The 19107-nt window shown below is 39.6% G+C and overlaps 1 protein-coding gene across 1 annotated transcript in view; it reads left to right on the top strand.

Moving 5' to 3' along the window:
- mfng (MFNG O-fucosylpeptide 3-beta-N-acetylglucosaminyltransferase) overlaps positions 1-18045 on the top strand; it is a 30134-nt gene extending 12089 nt beyond the window's left edge. Inside the window, exons 4-8 of the mRNA XM_063475120.1 lie at positions 3578-3731; positions 9570-9655; positions 11465-11630; positions 11707-11792; positions 16010-18045. Coding sequence (XP_063331190.1) covers positions 3578-3731; positions 9570-9655; positions 11465-11630; positions 11707-11792; positions 16010-16061 — 544 coding nt within the window. The 3' untranslated portion in view covers positions 16062-18045. The remainder of the gene's footprint in view (positions 1-3577; positions 3732-9569; positions 9656-11464; positions 11631-11706; positions 11793-16009) is intronic.
- Positions 18046-19107: the final 1062 nt, after the last annotated feature.

Genomic DNA, 19107 nt, shown 5'->3' on the forward strand with positions numbered 1-19107 from the left:
AATCTCTAATTTAAATAAGGCAATATAAAAATAAAGTAAGTACAGGAACATTAAAAGAGAGAGAAACAATGCAAAAACTTAAGGTGTTTGAACAGCTGTGCAGGTATTGCTGCAATTTTCAGCTTGTATCAGTCAGATTCTACATTTCTCTGACTCGTGTCCTTAGCAGTACACATGGCAGAAGTTTGAAGGGGATGTTGAGATCGATGGAAAACCGGCAAACAGATATACAGAAATTGCTCAATTAGTTAGATAAATGTATGAATGCATTCTGTAATAGCTAACATCGTTAGATGAATGTGCAGTCAATAGCTGCCAAACTAATTATTCACCCACTATCACTTCTCAGATAAATTAACCGTGTCCTGGTTGCTTCAGTTTGAGGCTTCAGTCTGACAGCGTTGGGCCTCCTCTGTGTTCGCTGAGCATATTTGAACCACGCCTTTCAGTCACTGTCAGCTATCCATAACACCTTTCAACCGGGGCAAAACTAAAATAATGCAATCTGCTCTTAATGGGCCCAGAATGAAGATGATGTATGATCCCCTACACTCTTGTCTGCATCTTTTCCAATTTCATGCCTTGTCTCGAACACTGCATTAGCACACAGTGCAGGCTACCCTTGTGTCACTGTTGTATTTATTAGCTCTTTGTGCTTATGTAATCACAGAAGAAGAAGAAGAAAAAAAACCAGGATTAAAATATTTCCAAGAAACTGAAAAGTTTGTTTATTAGGGACTTGAATATGCATGAGACAACGCTACTTGATGCTGCTGTACAATATAAAGTATTGACAATCTGTTGATACTGATCTATGGAAAAATGAATGAAACTTAACAGCTTGTGTTTGGGGTGGGGGTGAATGGGGGGCATTCATTATTAGAATGGCAGTGAAAATGTTTTCAAATTGGTTCCAAGGCACACTTACAAACCTCCCCAGTTTCACTCAAGTCCCACTCAAGAGGGAAGTGAGGATGTTTGGTTTGGAAGTAAGCCTTTTCTGTTGTTGGGCAGCAATTAGGATGGCAGAGGAAACAAGGCAGCACTTCAGTTTGGTACCAGCAGCTTTGTAATTTGGACTCTGATGTTGCAGTGCAAGCCTGTTTGGTTTGGAATGAGACTCTGACATCATGTCCAGTCATTAAGATGGCACAGAAAAAAATCAAACAGCTCAATTACTCACAGAGCAATTCGTGCTGTGAGGACAAAAACAAATGTAGATGAAAAAAGCTTCAAAATGGGAGAAGATCTTAAATCTTCTCCCATAAAAATGCCTAAATTCAACATTTCTTTGCTAGTTTTTCCAGAGCTCTTGTGACAGTATCACATGGAATGATCTGCCAAGATAACCAAGAGTTATACAACCTTATCTCTTATCACGTGACCTTAACAACTACCATTAACTGAAGAAGTTAACTAGAAGTTGAAGTAAGTTATTACAGATGTACCTCATCATGTTCTTCTTCCACTAAAAGATTAAGTTCCCTCTGAAAGGAACATGATATCTTGCTTCACAGGCGTTCTTGAGCCACAATGACATCCTTCTCATGAAGAACACTATCTGAATGAGTGGGGATAGAGCCATAACTTTAATTCTAATACTAAATGGGACACAAAAATATTTCAAGTAAATCTGATGAAAAACATTCCTTAAATAAGTTTGTGACTTAAAAAGTAGGGATTGAAAAGCTCCCCCCTCCTACAAGTCATACTTTATTAATGCCTCAGTTAAGACTGCAGACACAATCAGTGTCTCTGGTTTTCTACCAGAGTCCTGAACAAACTCCATGCTAAGCCATGTTATGGATGTAATAAGCCAAGAAATGTGATAAGTACCCTTACCTACATCTTTGCTTCATTAAGAATGTGCCTACAAATCAACGTAATTGGCTCTGAGAGATTGGATGCTGGCTCTGAGAGATTGGATGCTGATTTGCTCTTTGGGGTCAATTTCTGTTTTTCCATGTCTGTCTCATATAATGTCTCCATTTACGCACAGCATTTCAGTCAGGTTAAGGTCTGGACCTTGATTCTTTTCGTTTTCAGCCATTCTGCTGTGTATTTACTGGTGTGCTAGAGATCATTGTCCTGTTCTATGAACCAATTTTGTATGTCTGTTGGATATAAGAACACATATGGGTCTAGAATACATTGGTGTAGAGAGGAATTCATGGTTGACTCCAAGGTCCTAGGTAATGTGGCTGCAAAACAAGCCTAAATCATCACCCCTCCACCATCGTGCTTGGCAACCCCTTGCAACCCTTCCAAACAAGCCATCGGTTGTTTGTGCTGTCGTGATCTTTAACATTGAATGTGGTAACTGAGGCCTGTGGCATCTGAGCTGTAGTGCTTGGGTTTTTTGCTATATTTCTGAGAATTGCATGTTTTGACCTTGGGATAAATTTACTGAAACATTGACTCCAGGGAAGACTGGCAGCTGTGCTGCATGTTTTCTATTTGTGAATTATTTTTTTCACTGTACAAATGATGGACTTCAAATTGTTTGGATTGTCTGCTCCACACCAGCAAACTGCCAAACCTTCTGCTTTTATAGAGGTGCTCGTACTCGCTGAGGATCAATTAATCAAGTGCACTTGATCAGCAGCACCTGACTGCTGCTTACTGCTTTAATTCCTGAGTACTTACTACTTAGTTTCTCATTGCACAGCACAGAGTCCCATAAAAACTCTTTTTCACATGCTGTACCTTGTAAACTGTGATATGAGTAGTTTACAGACTGCTGTGACTCCAGGTGTTTTTTCTCTCTGTTCTCTCACCTGATCTCATGAATTTAACAGTCACATTTACAAGTTGGTGAGACTGTTAAACGACTACACGCTGAGTCAAGCTCAGGGTCTGTGTTTGTTGGTTACTTGAGGTAAAGCCTATCAGTGATGTCTATAAACACAAACAGCAGGATATGAGCACATACAAATGCTTTTCTGTCTCTGTTGTAAATCTTGTGGTTAAGTGGCTGTCAGTTCTCTATTTAGATGAAGTATCTGGCACTGACTATGCATACTTAGCATAGTCAGTGCCAACATAACCTTTATAGGGTTTAACCTTTTTCTTTTCAATGTCTGTAATGAAGATAGCCTTGCAAGGGCTTCAGGATATTTATATGCCCAAAGGTCAACTATTTTTCACATGGAGTCCTAAAATATATGTCAACATCAAACTTAAAAGAAAATCTCATATTTTTGCTTTTGACCACAAGTAAATATATACATATGGGGTAACTAGATAACTTGGGGTTACAGCATTGATCACACTTATTCTTCCACATGGTTTGAGGAATTTCATCCCGCTTCCGTTTCTCCTCTTCCAGTCAGTGTAAGGTATCGTTATTTCAAGTACAGATGCACGATGCATTACTTAGGTAAGCCTTTTTTCATTTCTCTGTTGCAAGAGTGGAACCAACAAAGAAGAAAATTAGTCTTCAGATTTTTTTTCCGCCTGATTGCAAATGTCAACAGGAGAAATGGAGCGAAGCTGAGAAAACTATTATTATAAACCCAGCACCACGGTTACATTTTAACTGGATATTTTTCCTTTTCTTTCACCGATCGCTCCTCAGGTGGTTTTGTCATGTGGACGATGATAACTATGTCAACCCAGAAGCTCTCCTCTCCCTGCTGTCAGCCTTCCCCCAGGAAGGTGACATCTACGTGGGCAAGCCGAGCCTGGACAAGCCCATCACTGCTCATGAACTGCTGGAGGGCAACGCAACGGTACGATACCACTCATGAGCATTTTAGGTTTCTTGGCAGAGTCAACCTTAGCACTAGGACTTGGCTGAGCTTTGCAAAGTACATGCTGAAGTCGTGATCTAGTGAGGAGCATACAACTGCACCCTGAAGAAGAAAAATTCTCTTAAATATACAAAAAGGGACAAAAATATGAAGGTTTTGGTTACAGTTCTACGTTCAGTACATCTCATTTTAAAGATGGAAACTGACAATCACAAAACATACTCTTTGTAGCACAGCATAATGCAACTCTAAACTCAATTTTATTAATGTGGAATGATCATTGACTAGAGCAGGATGACCGTTCGCAGATTTAATTTTTCCTGTGAGCCTCCTGAGATTCTTTATCTTTCTCCATCTTGGTTTCCTTCTCTCCTCCTTTGTTTTCACTGTTTTCTTATTTGCTGTTATGTCACTAGCTTGCTTGTTGTTATTAAATCAACCCTACTGTTTCTCCGGTTTGTGCTCTCTCATTCCATGGATTCTTTTTTCGTTCCTTCTCTCCTTGTTTCACGGTGTCCCTTTTTCGCTCTGTTTTGTGGTGATAGTGAACAGCTTCTTTCTGGAAAGGTTAATTGCTTCGACTAATACCCACAGAGTGCTCGACTCTTTAATGCTTTCTCCACTAGAAATATTTTCACAGTTTTGAACCTTACTGGAAACGGTTATAGGACCAGTTTCAAGAAATCACATGCTAACATGTTTAATTGGGTCAGGCTTATTGCTATTTGGATGTAACAAAGGGTTTCTTCTAGTGTGTAACAGCCCAAACTGAGCCCCCTGCTAGTCCTACCAGCAGCTTTCTCTTAAATTTATTTGTTGTACTTAAAAAATCAGTTTAGACAAAAGCTAAAACCATTAGTATAGTTAATGTTACCATCCTACTGTTTCCATTAGCTGGCTTTACTCATTCGAAAGACTCTCACAAAAACTAAAGGAAAGTTAAAAAAGGGAGTAAAGAACCAAATATTATGACTTATTAGGGTTTTAGCTGTTCAGCTGGTATCTGTCCACTCATGAACACTAATTGAACTAAACTAAATCATTCATAGCTGTATGTGAACAAGGTCAGCTGTGATTCAGTGCTTTTCTGCTGGTGTTCACGTCTTGCATCTGACGCCGTGTGCATATTGCCCGATAGTTGTCCACCATGCTGGAAGTTACATTTCTGCAAACACTCACAAACTAGTAGTGAGTGTGATGAACCCAGAAATAGAGAATGTTTGCATTCAGAGTAAAAGTGCACAGCTCTGAAGCTTTCAGACAAGCTGGCATCTTCCAGGCAATCTACTAGCAAGCAAATCAATGGCATGGATGTTTTCATTGCAGCACCTCATACCTCTGAAACCATTTTAACTTGTGGCTGCCAGCAACTACCAACAATCACTTACTAACCAGTTGGGGAATAGACATTTTTCCCTACCAGTGGTTGCCAGACCAGTCTCTAAGCCTGTGTTACTGGAGCCTATTGTTCAGGAGAATGCTGCAGCAGGTTCCTGCGCCTTAACGACGGGCTTAGATAGATGCGACTGCCTGCTGATGTTACAGCGGTGCACGAAACGACCGCTGTAACTGGCGCTTCACTCACTTGACCCTACAGCAATGTCACATTGATTCTGACGTGGTTAGTGAAAACATGAGTAAAACCTGAATATATACACATATATGTTTCTCTTGCTGGTGTCTTCCTGTATTCCTCTTCCCTCTTCATGTGTATAGAGCTGCACATAAGCTGTCCCACTGTTCCGTATGAGCCAACACACAATTAGTGATATAGCAGGTAGTTAGCACTACAGGAATCAAGTACGACATTCAATCCTCAAATTTCAGCTGAATTAATGACTAATTCAGTTCAGTTATTAGACTCAATGTCAAAAGGTGACAGATTTCAGATCACTGTCATGCATCAGCACATTAAACATAAGTTTTGTCCTGTGTGCTCAGTGAGGGAACTTAGAGAAGACATCTAGAAAGGTCATCATGACATATCTCCTATCATGATCATTACCATGGCAACATTTTATTTTTATGGTAGATAAAGTAAGTTGTCAACATTATGCATGTTGATTATAGAGATGAGATGAAAAAATATTGCTGCTGTAAAGGTAAGAGGATGGGTCACCACAGAGTGAAGATTTCCAATATCAAGAGGGAAAACTAAAAATGAGATGAATTAAGGCAGCCAGTGTTTTCCCTCCTGCTCACACAGCAAAGGAAACACTGTTCATGGAACAGAGCAGCTGATGTCAGAGGACACCGTCCCTGTCAAGAACTGCTGGAGTCTGTAGATACACCAACGCTCCCTTACACAATGGAGGGTTGGTTGTTGCATCCTTTAGGTGATCATGACTGATACGACTGATGGGCAAATAATGGCCAAAGCTAAAAAAAAAAGTGAACCAGCTTGTGAAAAAACCTCTTTTCTGATGGTCATTTTCCTTTTTCCCTCCTTTCCTTCATCTGTCTATCCATCATGCTTCTCTTCTTTGTCTTCTTTGTGATCTCTTGGCTTTGCTGGTCTTCTGCAGGCACCATTAAACAGTAAAACAAAGCTGAAGCCGCTCCTATCGGTTTTATGTCAAATTTCACCCAAGTCAGGTTAACCGCTGCCATTCAAAATCCATACCATCCGTTCTGTTTTCTTCATTTTCACTCTCCACTGCTGCAGGGGCTCCCCCTGAGGTCAGCAGCATCTTCTCATGCACACACATGTACACATGTGTGTGCATGAGTGCGTGCGGCACACGTGAGCCTAAATTGGTATGCATGTGTGTTATTGAGTTTACAGAATTAATGCTGCTATTGAGTTAAAGAGCATCCTGACTCCAGCATGCTCTCTGAATAGGGTGTCATGCTCTGTCTCTCTCTGCTTCCCTCTTGCACTTTACAGTCTCTCTCATTTGTTTCTTGAAATGACTCTCTCCGTCTCCCTCGTGTCACATTCTCTGCTCTGATTGCAGCCATTTGCAGGGAAGAATAGATCTTTATTAATCTTTGCTTTGCTTTTTCTCTCTCTTCCCTTCTTCCTTCCTTCTTTCTGTTCCCTTTGGAGAAAACAAAAAAAGCGATGTCAGGCTCCTCTCTGTCTCCTCATCTCATTTTCTTACATCTTTACTGCCTAGTTTTTTTTCCGATTTCCTGTCACTATAGTGAAACGGGAAGGATAATGATCGGAGGAAGGAGGAAAAGAAAGGAATGGAGTGGGAAGGAATGGGAAGTAAAAAGGAAGAGGAAGAGATAAAAAAAAACAGAGGAATGGTAAAAAGGAAGAGAAGTTTATTTGAAGAGATGTACAGGAAAGGATCTGCCTTTTTAAAGAAAATGGGAAGGAAATATAGAAGAAGTATGTGAAAGAATGAAAAGGGATGACATGAATTACTACTCACAAAATAGAAAGAGAAAAAAAGAGAAAAAGAGGAAATTAAAGTAAAGTAAAGGAAGGAAGGACAAGTACATTTTTCACAGGTTAAATTTTACAAGAAAATTTGTGAACAGGAGGTAAAAAGAGAAGAATGAAGAACAGAAAGGGAAAGAAATCTTGCAAGCTCCCAATTAGTTGTGCAATTACAGCTCGCTCTATGAGTTAAATTCTTTATCTGCCTGCTGTGACAAACAGGAAAACAAGGCAGCACATTTACACCGGTAAAATATCAACTGAGCAATTTAAGCAACAGGAGAAGGAAAAACACAATAGTTGCTTGAGAAATGGCTCAAAGGTAGAAGATAAAGATGCACTATTCATAACAGACTGGAAACCAGAGCAGTTAATACGCGCCTGAAAGAGAAACTGTGAACACTTAGGGTCAGTCATAGCAGCCCTTTTCCTCTTCTGATTTCCTCTGATATAGCTGAGGTATTGTGTGTCTGTGAAATGGTGGCAAATATTTATAACATTCAGTGTGAGCTTGTGTTGTATTTGTTTTGTGTTTTTTCTGCTTTAAGGATTTGTTCTGTATTCCCAGATGAGTATATGTGTGTATGTCTGTTGGTGTGAGTTTCTATATGTGTGCAACAAAAGTAAACACAATTTAAGAGAGTTAATACAACCAAAGCTTTTAAAGGCTTTAGCTCTTTATTGGGCCATGAATGATATTTGGTAGCTTAAATGGACATCAAAATCCCCCCCCCCCCCCCTCCCCCCATGGATTTCTTCCAGCCAATCAACAAAGATCAGGTGTGTGACAGATAGTGGCAACACTATGTCTAATCAATCAGTGATGATCTGGAGAATTGTAATTTTCAGTGTTCTTCCAGAATTCATGAAATCGGGTCCTTCGCACTTACCTGCTCCTACAGTTGGGGTCATAATGCCCAAACTGAGAAGTCGATGAGAGCGAAGCATTATATAGTTCAAAAGTTGCTTTAGATGTTGAGTTAGATGTGGTTTGTGTTGGACTTCTAGAAAGTATAGATTAGTGAAATTTGTGGCATAATAATGATGGCACCATATTTGCTTTTCACAACGTTCACCTAAAAAAACGTTCACTACAAACTGATGGTCAGTTTGTAGTGAACGTTTTTTAGCACCAGGTGAGCCATATTGTGTTCTAAAACACACCCTATTATAAACATAGGACAGTAGTATTCATAGTAAACTGGATTTTGTCAAAACTTCATACAGACAGTGATCCAGTGATAAAAATTTAACCCACTTATACACATTTCACCTTTTTTTTTCTGGCTAGAAACTGTGAAATATACGATTTTGTTTGCTTTATGACATCATAGCAGGTTTATAATAAATAAATGGCATGTATTGGGGTTTATTGTCAGTCTTACTACTGCTAAAATTAATATAGTAATTCAGTATTGTAATTTATTTAGTTTCGATTGAATTACCTACATGCAACTATAAGGGGCACCCACATCAGGTACAATGCTATTTTTTATATATTTTTTATTTCTATGTCAATATATATTTTTTCAGTAGATCTACACTTCACTGTTTTCCTTCAGAGTTGGCTGGATAATGACTAAAATGACCAGCATTATCTTAGTGGACATCATTACTATGTTACAGCAGCTTTACCAAGTACAGTGAAGCAGGTTCCTGTGACAGCGCTGCGCTTTTATTTTGTGTTATATTTGTGAAAACTGACAATCAAGTAAAACATATTCCTTTGTTTGTATGTCTTTTTCCCTATAGTCTTTGTATACACACTGTTTAGAAAAATGTGTACCCCAAGCAGTGAGTGTTGATCTTGATTTTTAACATGAAAATGAAAAAAATTTGAAAAAAGTCACACAAGTAAAAAGAAAAGTTCTGCAACATGCTCAAATAACACTCGATAACAACGACTGCCATATAAAGGGTTAAGTCGGTAAATAGCTCTTTGCGTCAAAGACAGCATTCTGTTTCTTTGCATAACTATAATGGAAATGTATCTGTATATTTTTAAATAGTTCATTCAAAGCACAGAAAATGTGTTTTAAACAGCTTTTTGAGGAAACAGCATCTACTGTGAGTCTGAAGCGGCTAAAAGGAGTTTTTTCTTGGAAACATTTGAGTGACATTTCACAGCCAGAGTTGCACCCTCTGCAGAGCACTAATATTACACATAGTACTTTACAATGGTTAATAACCACATTTTACCACAGCAGGAATAGTGCAGCGCTTCAGTGACTGTTCTGTCTACTGTACTGTCACAACATGTTGCAGCAAAAGTCGAGCTGGAGTTTTTGTTTCCTTTATGGTTTGAAACTGTGGTATATCTCCATTGGAACCGCATTTTTTCTCATACGACACCCAGTCCAGTCTTTATTAGTTTGTGATTGTGTGTATACTGCATCTCTTAATAATTTCTGTGTGTTGTCTATCAGAGGGAGGTGCGGTTCTGGTTTGCAACAGGTGGAGCAGGCTTCTGCCTGAGTCGAAGACTGGCAGAGAAGATGGCTCCGTGGGCCAGGTATTTACAATTTGTGTGTGTGCGTGTGTGCTTTATAGGGACGATGATGATAAGACAGTGAGGAAAAAAACCACAAGCACACAGAAAATTACGTCTATTTAATGCTAATATGAATTCAAACCAAACATGTTTGGGGCTTTTACACATTATAGCATTTTTTTCACTGGTTTTAAACATATGTTTGTAAAAATGGCTTCTTGTTTAATAAGTGTGCAGATTTTCTAGTTTTAGACGACCTCCTGTTCTTTACATTGTTGTAGGTAACTTGCATTAATGATATAAACTTGTTTTAACATATCTCATCACTTTTAATAGAAAAAGCACCGAATGTTAAACTAATTAAATCATACAAGTAAACCTTTGGTTTGAAAAAGCAAAGCCGATTCTAAAATGCCTTAAATATGCACTCTTTTTAACGGTCAGCAGGGGGCGGCTTCTCTGGTTGCACGTCCCTTTATAGACAAATATAGAAAAATGACCCCGCCTGCCAAGAGACAATCAATTTAGAGCAGCGTCGCACATTAACAGATGATGTTCAGTAACTGACAGACTCCGATGTAAGACTGTAAACATCGTGATCTGTAGCATTCTTGCATTAAAATAAACTACATCCCTTCAAGAGACAGAACAACTGGAAATGACAAAGGTTTATTTCTATACTTTCAGACTGGTGGTGTCAACAGGTCAACAGTACCAGCACAATTTTACTATGATTTGTTTAGTAAAAAACAAAAAAAAAAAAAAGGATTTGCAGATCTCATGTGGGAATCTTATATGTGTGTATCTGCAATCTATATCTCACATATTGTGATGCACCTGTGGTTATGTTTTAGAGCACAGCTCAGACGAGCTCATGAAAACTGGATGCACTGTCCATGGTCCTGAATTTGTAACCGTTTCATTGGAGTATAATGAAAATTTATTGGAGAAAACATTGTTTTTGAAGTTTATTAATGGAAATGCATTGATCAGAATCAAAGCAATCAGCACCGTGATCAAATCAAGTCAAAACATCAAAATGAACCCCCCCCCCCATCAAAATACACTTCCTTTGCCTGATGTCCATCTAAGACCTGATTATTTTTTTAGCATTAGCCCCAAAGCCAACTTCATCGCTCCGTTTGCTCTGTTCTTGTGTCATTTTGCTTTGTACACCATGGGGTCGACTGAAATTCCTGCATGCGCTCTTAAATCTCTGCATTGCCTCTTCAGTTCACTTAATGCTGTCAAATCAAACACAAAACATAAGAGATACTTTTTCAGTGCTACATCAGCAGAGTTAGAGTAAATTGCACGTTGCGAATGTTAATAAATCAGTTTGCGATCTTAATAAATCTCCTCTTACGTTTTTACTGCTCCAAATACCAACAGGACTGGTTTTCCACCAAAATTATTTATTGCTGTGTTTATGGTCTCAGTGGCTAATTTGATTACAACAACTACAACATGATATTCATTCTGTAAATTATCTTGTAGCAATTTGTTAATCTTTTGACTGACAAATTAGTGCTGTATCTGTTTTGACGTTTGTCTCTGAAACTTTGTATTTATACTTTTCTCAAAGAGCTGGAACTAATAGCTGCCCAGGGCTACAGGTAGAGCTAGAGAACCAATCAAAAAAATAGTTCTTTGGAAAAGGTCAGCAGTAAAATATGCACAGTAAACAGTCAATGGGCCCAACCACATGTTTTCAAATAAAAGTTGGACAGTTTATGGTGCTAAATTTCTCCCACAGTAAATGTGGATGTATTGCACACTCTGTTATGTGAGAATATATTGAGAAAGGCTCTTTTTCCCTGTGTATGTCAGTGGCTCCCAGTTCGTGAGAACCTCAGCTAAGATCCGTCTTCCTGATGACTGCACTGTGGGGTTTATTGTGGAAAAGCGACTGGGAATCTCCATGGTCCACTGTCCTTTATTCCACTCGCACCTGGAAAACCTGCTGCTCATCAGCCAGAGAAGCATACCACAGCAGGTAGTAGCAGACGTTTTTATACACAGGAGTCCAAGCAAATGCTTCTTCCTACTCTCATGTGTTTTCTCCTCTGCAGGTGACACTGAGCTATGGGATATTCGAGAATAAGATGAACAGCATCGAGGTAAAAGGGAGCTTCTCGAAGGAGGACGATCCCTCCAGGTTTGTTTCGCGCAACATTCATTCGTAAATGAGGGGTACTGAGAAACATGTCCTTGCTGACATCAGTGTGTTTAGTGTTCCACTGGCTCCTTTTGCACAAAAATGACATAACATTAAAAAAAACATATGTCGCTTTTCAGGACTAATGGATCAAACTCTAATTATAGTAGGATTTTAATGCTACACGGGGCTTGGATTTAAAGGCTTATTGGATGCCAAAACCACTACACGACAGGTTATAATACTCACATAGTCTAAAATTATCATGAGTGCAACTGCGATACTAGATTATGACCAAAAAATGAGCATAAAAATCCAGGTCCAGGCACTAGAGGTAGAGTGGAACATGTAAGAAGAGCTCTATATCTCTGTGTGCTTGTGCTTTTTTCTCAGCGTGAAGACAGTGTCTCTAGGCATTTTGTTACTTTTTCAAAGTACCTTGGTTCTCTTCTTTCATTTTTTAGTTGCATTTTTTTCCCATATTTAGTAGAAGTAATTTTTAACTACGCAAAGCAATTTTGAATATGTGTTAGGCCAATTTAGCAGGGTCGTGTCACAGTAATGTTAAGGTTTGTTTTGCAGGACAATGCCTCACTCCTTGAGCAGAGCATTACATTTTAACCTCTGTTTTGTTGCTCGACTGTCCTATGAATGCCAAGTAGGTGTTTTACAAACAGCGCTCCCCTCAGAGTCTGCAAAAGTTACTGCACCCCACAATATGACCCTTCTGATGTGTGAAAACAGCATAAAACATGAGCGTTACTAAGACCATTCAACTGATGAATGCTGTATGATTATGCAGTGTAGTGCTGCATAATGACTAGCAGCTTCTCCCCGTGCATTCTTTTTGCTCTGGGACTCACTAAAAGTCCACACCCCGTTGATCTAAGGCCTGATGTCAAACTCATTTGACATCAGAGACAGCCCACTATGATCTTTCTGTCAGTGTAAAGAAGTTTAACTGCACATTTAATCCCTGAGATATCTTAATACAAGAAGAAGTGCAGTTTCAGCAGTATGTCTCAGTGTTTCCTATGCGATAAAGAAATGCAGCTGTAGTAAATGAAAGAAAATGTATGCCCGCCTTCACATTTTCCAAAGCTGTCCAGTGGGCTGGATTAGTCTTTGCTGGGCTGATTCTGTCCCCCCTGGTCTTATGTTTGACACCCCTGATCTAAGGTATCTGAGATATCAGGGTTCTAGTAGTCTTGCATGTCATGCCACCTCCATTTGAAGATTTATAAATGGTGGTGGTGGTGGTGGGGGAGGGGGGGGGGGGGGGCTTAGGGTTCAGTATCTTTCCCGAGGAGGCAACCAGGGATCAACGTGCCGGCCTTCTGCTTAGTAAATGACCCGTTCTATGTCCTGAGCCACTGGATGCGTCACTTATTCAGACACATGGGAACAGGTTAAACAGAAGCAGATGGGGGTTTGATACGAAGGTCACAAAAGAATCACAGGTCAAGGACATGCGTTATGAATTATGGTTCCCAGGGACAACTACAAACCCTGTGGTCCAGCAATGTTTCGTTACAGAAAGAGCAACCCAGATTTAGAAGTAAAAGTGCCTCTAATCTAAAAGCACAGGAGCACTGTTATCATAGAAGACTCGACTCTGTGCTGCAGTTGCCTTAAAATCTGACTGAAGTGTATCAAAGCAGTAATAGGCCTCATTTTGGCCTGATGGCGATATCTAGCAGAGGGTCAAAGAATCATGAAAAGCTCCAGGATTTAGGACATCAAATGCACATAACAAATGACATGTCATTTTAGCCTTCAGTTTATTATTTACCTTATCATACCAAATTGTCAAGGGGAGACATAATGTCTGTCTACAAAATGCTTACAATTAAATATACAAAGAAATATCGATATTGTGCGTGAGGGACCATATCCTATTTCTTTTCTGACCGAGAGAGTTACTGAGAATAAAAAAACGACTTTCTCCTCAGCAAAAAACCCCTAAACAATTAATAAAATAAGATAAATATATAAAAAATACTGTAAGTATTTTATAATTATTATAATTTTAGGCTTATGCATTTATTGTGCGTCTTCAGTGATAAAGCTCTTGTTTACTAAAGGCATTTGCTGTAGAAATCTCCAGCTCTCAGTTTTCCGAGTTTTCAGTTTTCTCTCTCATGATCTTACGTTAAGGCACGACAGCCCTCTGGCTCCAGTTGATCTTGTTCTATCTTCACTTCCAGATAAAAGCAATTTGATGTAACACAATGGAACAACAGATGTGTTTGTCTTTTCCGGTTTCCTTCATCCTCAGCTGTAAGAACATATCATCACAAATGCTTCACAGTGGCATTTCCATTTGCTCCCATCCTCTGGTTTAGTGCACGGTTGTGTTCGCCCTCCCTTCGGCCTGAGAGGAGTAGGTCACAGGTCCATCTGTCTGTACAAAGGCTTGAACTGTATATAATCTAAAAATGGTGTTTTTCCTGCCAACTGTTAACAGACAAACTAATGGCTCAGTCACACAAATTTGAACTTGTATGTTAGGTAATTTATATATTATATGTATGTATATAATGTCAATATATTATGGCAATTTTTCCTTGGAACTAAGACAAATTTGTGTTTTTTTGCTTTGGCAACCATTGGCAATTAGTTGCACTGACCAACCGGTCCATGAGAAGTTGAGGGTGTTCCAACTTCTTGTTGCCCAAAAAGTCCACAACCTCTTAGCCACCCCCATTTTAAAGTGCATGGTGATTGCACAGGTTACCTGTCTTCAAACGATCGTGGTCAAACTCTGATCGAGTGCACTCACTCTCAAACAGGTGTGCAATGAACTGCCATCTAATAGATAAACGCAGTCTGCAACGTGGCTCTTTGCAATGGGGCCTCAATTCTGCTGGTTACCATCTGGCTTTATTTTGCTTATTGGTTATTTATTTAGCTTATATTCCAATATAAAAGCAGGGTTGCTGATCTCCTAAGTCATTTTGCACTTAACTCACTTCTCTCTGTGTTGGAATTTCTTTTGTTTCAAATCTTTGAGGTTCAGGCTGAACTCTGAATATAAGCAGCTAATGCAATTTTCTGTCTAATATGAATTTCTTTGTATGCACATGGCAACAGATCTGCAGGTCTTGCTGATTTGTATTATCACAAACAGACTGCATGTAATTTCCAACTTGACCATATTCAGTTGCAGACTGATAGCAAAATGAATCCATCTTATTTCTGTTTTATCGCCGTCCTGACACACCAGAATTGTTCTGCAGGCTTGGTCCCTGCTTCGGAGCAACCATTTCAAAGACAACAAGATTGCAGGGGCATTGCAAACAGTCACAATAATTTTGGTCCTGCTGTCCAGCTGTGGTCTCCAAACCCTGTTTTCCTTTGTGTGACTCTAGCACAAAGGGGCCAGAACATAATCTCTTTTCTGGAAGTAAAAATGTATAAATAATAGGAAAATATGAAATTATTAATGGATAATTGCACGAGATATTCATCAGATGCCCTCTAGTTGACATTCTGCAGTTACTGTTAGAGGAAAGTACAAAGCCACAGATAAGTGTTTACACATGCAAATCAACAGACGACCCAGCGCACCGTGCATACTATAAATACCCAGTTTTCACCTTTAATGAGCAGCACTGTAGATTTAACTCTGTCAAGTGGGGCTGACTTTCATGAGGCTGATTTTTCTTAAAAATGTTTATATACATCTTAGCCAGAATACAGTTTTGACTTTCAATAAGGAACTTTATGTTAGTGTAATATTTATTTATTAATTTTATTTATTAATCTCAGCACTTTAGGACCCACTGCTATATCACACTGCGAATGATGAGCATAACATTTAAGAAACACAGATGCTCTGCTGTAATCTTTGTTGCTGTAGATATTTGTGCAGGCCATTTTTGGTATTTAATAGATGGATTTCAGAAGTTCCCATTCCCAGAAAAGAGTGATAAAAGTAAGGATAATAATTCACACGCTTTGTTTTCCAGGCGATTTGTTTATTGTCACCAGTGATGAGTTGATACCTATTAAATCATTCAGCTTTGTGCACACACAGGGAAACATGTGAAAGGAGCCAATGAGATTCAGTGTCTTACTAAAAATAATAATTCAAATTGGTATCACCCAGTCCTTTGGAGAAAAAGCCTTTTTTTCCCTCCATCATTAACAATAGCTGTTAATCACTTTCAGAATTACACCTCTGAGTTATTAATCATGACTTATGCGTTCTGCAGGTTTAAGACTGTCCACTGCATCCTGTATCCCCTCACCAGCTGGTGTCCATGAGTACCCCCTAAAGACGACAACATCCAAACACCTGAGACAAAGCTGGTATCCAGCTGGATGTAGTATTTTACCTTTACCTGCAGAAAAATGGACCGATTCATTTTGGTGGAGCAATTCCGGAATAACGGAATAACGGTGAATCGGACTTAATCTGTGTTCCACAACGCCTCACCTACCACTGATCAACACAGACTGTAAAAGAGGGATCTAGACATCATCTGTTTTTGGACTCCCATTCCGAAGCCATGATTTAATGTTTGGCCATTGCTGTGTTCGTCTTTTAGAGCCACAAGAGAAGAGGGTGAAATTCAGAAATTAGGCGCTAATGTAGCAAGCTTAGTTATCAAGGCTGGTCCACTGAGTCTATAGCTGAGCTGCATAGACACAGATACTGGTTATCTAGTGTTAAGTAACATACAGATGAAATACTAAATTTTCCCTCAGCAAAAATGTCTTGGACTTATTGAACCACAAAGCATCTTACATGTAAGATAACTGCAATTAAAATGCTACAAGAGGCACTATTGCCACAAATACAGGTGAAGGGTCTAGGTCATCGAATCAAATTAGCTGATGTGAAGTCTTGGAGACAGCTCGTTTCATAGCTGTCAGTTATTAATGAGTGGATGCTCCTGATAGGACAAATGTTACGGTGCGTTCACACCGAGCGCGATAGACGCGACCAAAAAGCGCAACACTCCCCTAGCTGGTCGCGTGCACATTCGCACCTCGAAGCGCGTCCAAAGCGAACTGGTCGCGCTTTAAAATATGCAATTTTCACGTGCGTGAAGCGGAAATGTGGGAGGAAGTAGTGCCAGACGGTATGTCTGCAAGACAGCAGCTGTCGATCTAGCATTTGAAGAGAGAGTCTCCCTTCTCTATTCACTGTGGAGAGCAGAGCAGCGGCGTAAAGGACGCTTTACACATTAGTCATTACAAAAATTTATTTGAAATAATATTAAGATGCTCAAACAGAAAAACATTAAACAGAAATATATAAAATATAACTATTTACAGAGACGCAGGAATAAAAAGGACCCAGCTTAAAGTCGAAGAGCCAAGGAGAGAAGGAGGAGAAAAATAAGAACATTGTTTCTGCCCTGGAGAGCCTGCTGCCTCATCAGAAAACTACTGATTGCTAGAATGAATGGCTTTGGCTGGACCTGCCCCTTTGAACTACGTCAGAGCATCATGTCACCAGGCTCCTGATTGGTTGTCACGGTGCGACTTGACGCTGGAGTTCATATTTTTCCAACTCGAGCGGTAGATGCGATAAGCATGAATGCACAAAATGCACCACACAAACTGCAGCGCACATTTTACTTCACGCTTCAAACGTGTCAGTCGCACTACTTGGTTGCGCGAATCAGGCAGAAAAGCGTTTTTGGGACGCAAATCTGCGACTGACCCCCAGTCACGCTTCATCACGCTCCTCCATTGACTTTACATGTAAATCTGAAGCTCTGGTCGAGTCTATCGCGTTCGGTGTGTACGCACCGTTAAGCCTTAAAAAAATTAAAATGATGAACTAGATAAAAAATTCCACTGCAAAGCAGTTGTTATAAATGGGGAAAGTAACTCTAGGCACAAAAACTTTCCTTGTTCAAGGCTGTAAACCTGTTTATTTGTGGTATTTTAACACAGGAGTCTGTGGGATTTATGGGGACGGTATTTTTTCGAGCCAGTTTTTCAGCTTCTTTTTGCACAGCGCTGCGGTTTCATTTTCAGATGTCATCTGGTGACAGCACCAGCTGTTATGCACTCAAAACTTTGGCTTTAGAAAAATGTATGAAATACAAAATTTATTTTTCTACTTTAAATCTGTGTTAAAATGTTCAAATGAAATTGTTACATCAAATGAAATGAAATGAATTTTTTGTGACAAATGAGCACTTAAGATGATTGTGGATTTTGGTTGTTGTGTGTGCTGAGATCTTTTGTCATTTTGCTGGCAAGTGGGAAAAATTAAAATGTTATAGACTCACTGTGCACAGTTGAAATTGTGTTTACCTGTTTTTCTAGTTTCTTTGTTATCACTGGAGGTTAATGATGATTAAAATGACAAACTTTACCTGGAAGACCTAAACTAACCTCAGGTGCTGCTGATGCTCTGTGCCTTCAGTGTCATGAGGACTCTGTCCTTGTTCCTGTGAAGTCTGCACAGAATGAACCATCTTGACCCACATCTTCTTACTCTCACTTCTCCCATTTCCCCCCCACCCCTCCCATCCCTGTATGTGTTTGCTCAGTCAACTCCAAAGTTGTTTTTCTTCTTGAAAACTGTAAGAAAAATGAGTAAAATAACTTCCTACCCAATCGGTCTGGGTCACTTTTCTCTGCTTCAGATTTACAAAACAACAAGAAACTGCTTAAAGTATGAAGAAGATCACAACTGACACGCCTGCCGAGAAAGAGAAGCTCACATTTGCAAGCAAATCTCTTCAAGCTGGACAGATCAGGGGTTGAATGCAAATGTCACTATGATATACACACAACCAAATGTTGTTGGAATAAAAGCCAGAGGCCATACATGCAGTACCTGCAGAGAGATGACACCGCGCCGCTGGCTGCCCGCGGGTTGCTTGTTTGCTGTGAATGGAGATGTGATGAATACAGATATGCTGTTGAAAGCGTCTGGGACTGACCTTCTGTGAAGTGGATGGAAAAGTGTGACTGTGTGACTTTAACACATCTCGAGGAGAACGCTGAGACCAATCTGTTTCAAGTAAACAACCTGAGCATTTCAATGCAGACTGAAAGTTCTCTTCGAATGTAAAATCAATTCCCCGCAGTGACTACAGAATGAGGGCTTTTTCTTTTCATGCTCTTTAGAGTGGTTGTGGTTTATTAAATGAGAACAAAGATGATGAATAATTTTTAGAATATGTGTGACCAGTAACCCTGGACTGAGTTAGTGGCATACCCATGCGGTGAAGGTGATCTGAATGGTTGGTTGGGGAGACATAGGTCACAACCCGATGAGTCAGCTGGTTCTCTCTGTATTTGAAAAACTTGCAGCATCATGAGAGAGTCCATCCTGCGAAGA

This window comes from Pelmatolapia mariae, linkage group LG6 (assembly GCF_036321145.2).
Source record: "Pelmatolapia mariae isolate MD_Pm_ZW linkage group LG6, Pm_UMD_F_2, whole genome shotgun sequence".
Lineage (NCBI taxonomy): Eukaryota > Metazoa > Chordata > Actinopteri > Cichliformes > Cichlidae > Pelmatolapia > Pelmatolapia mariae.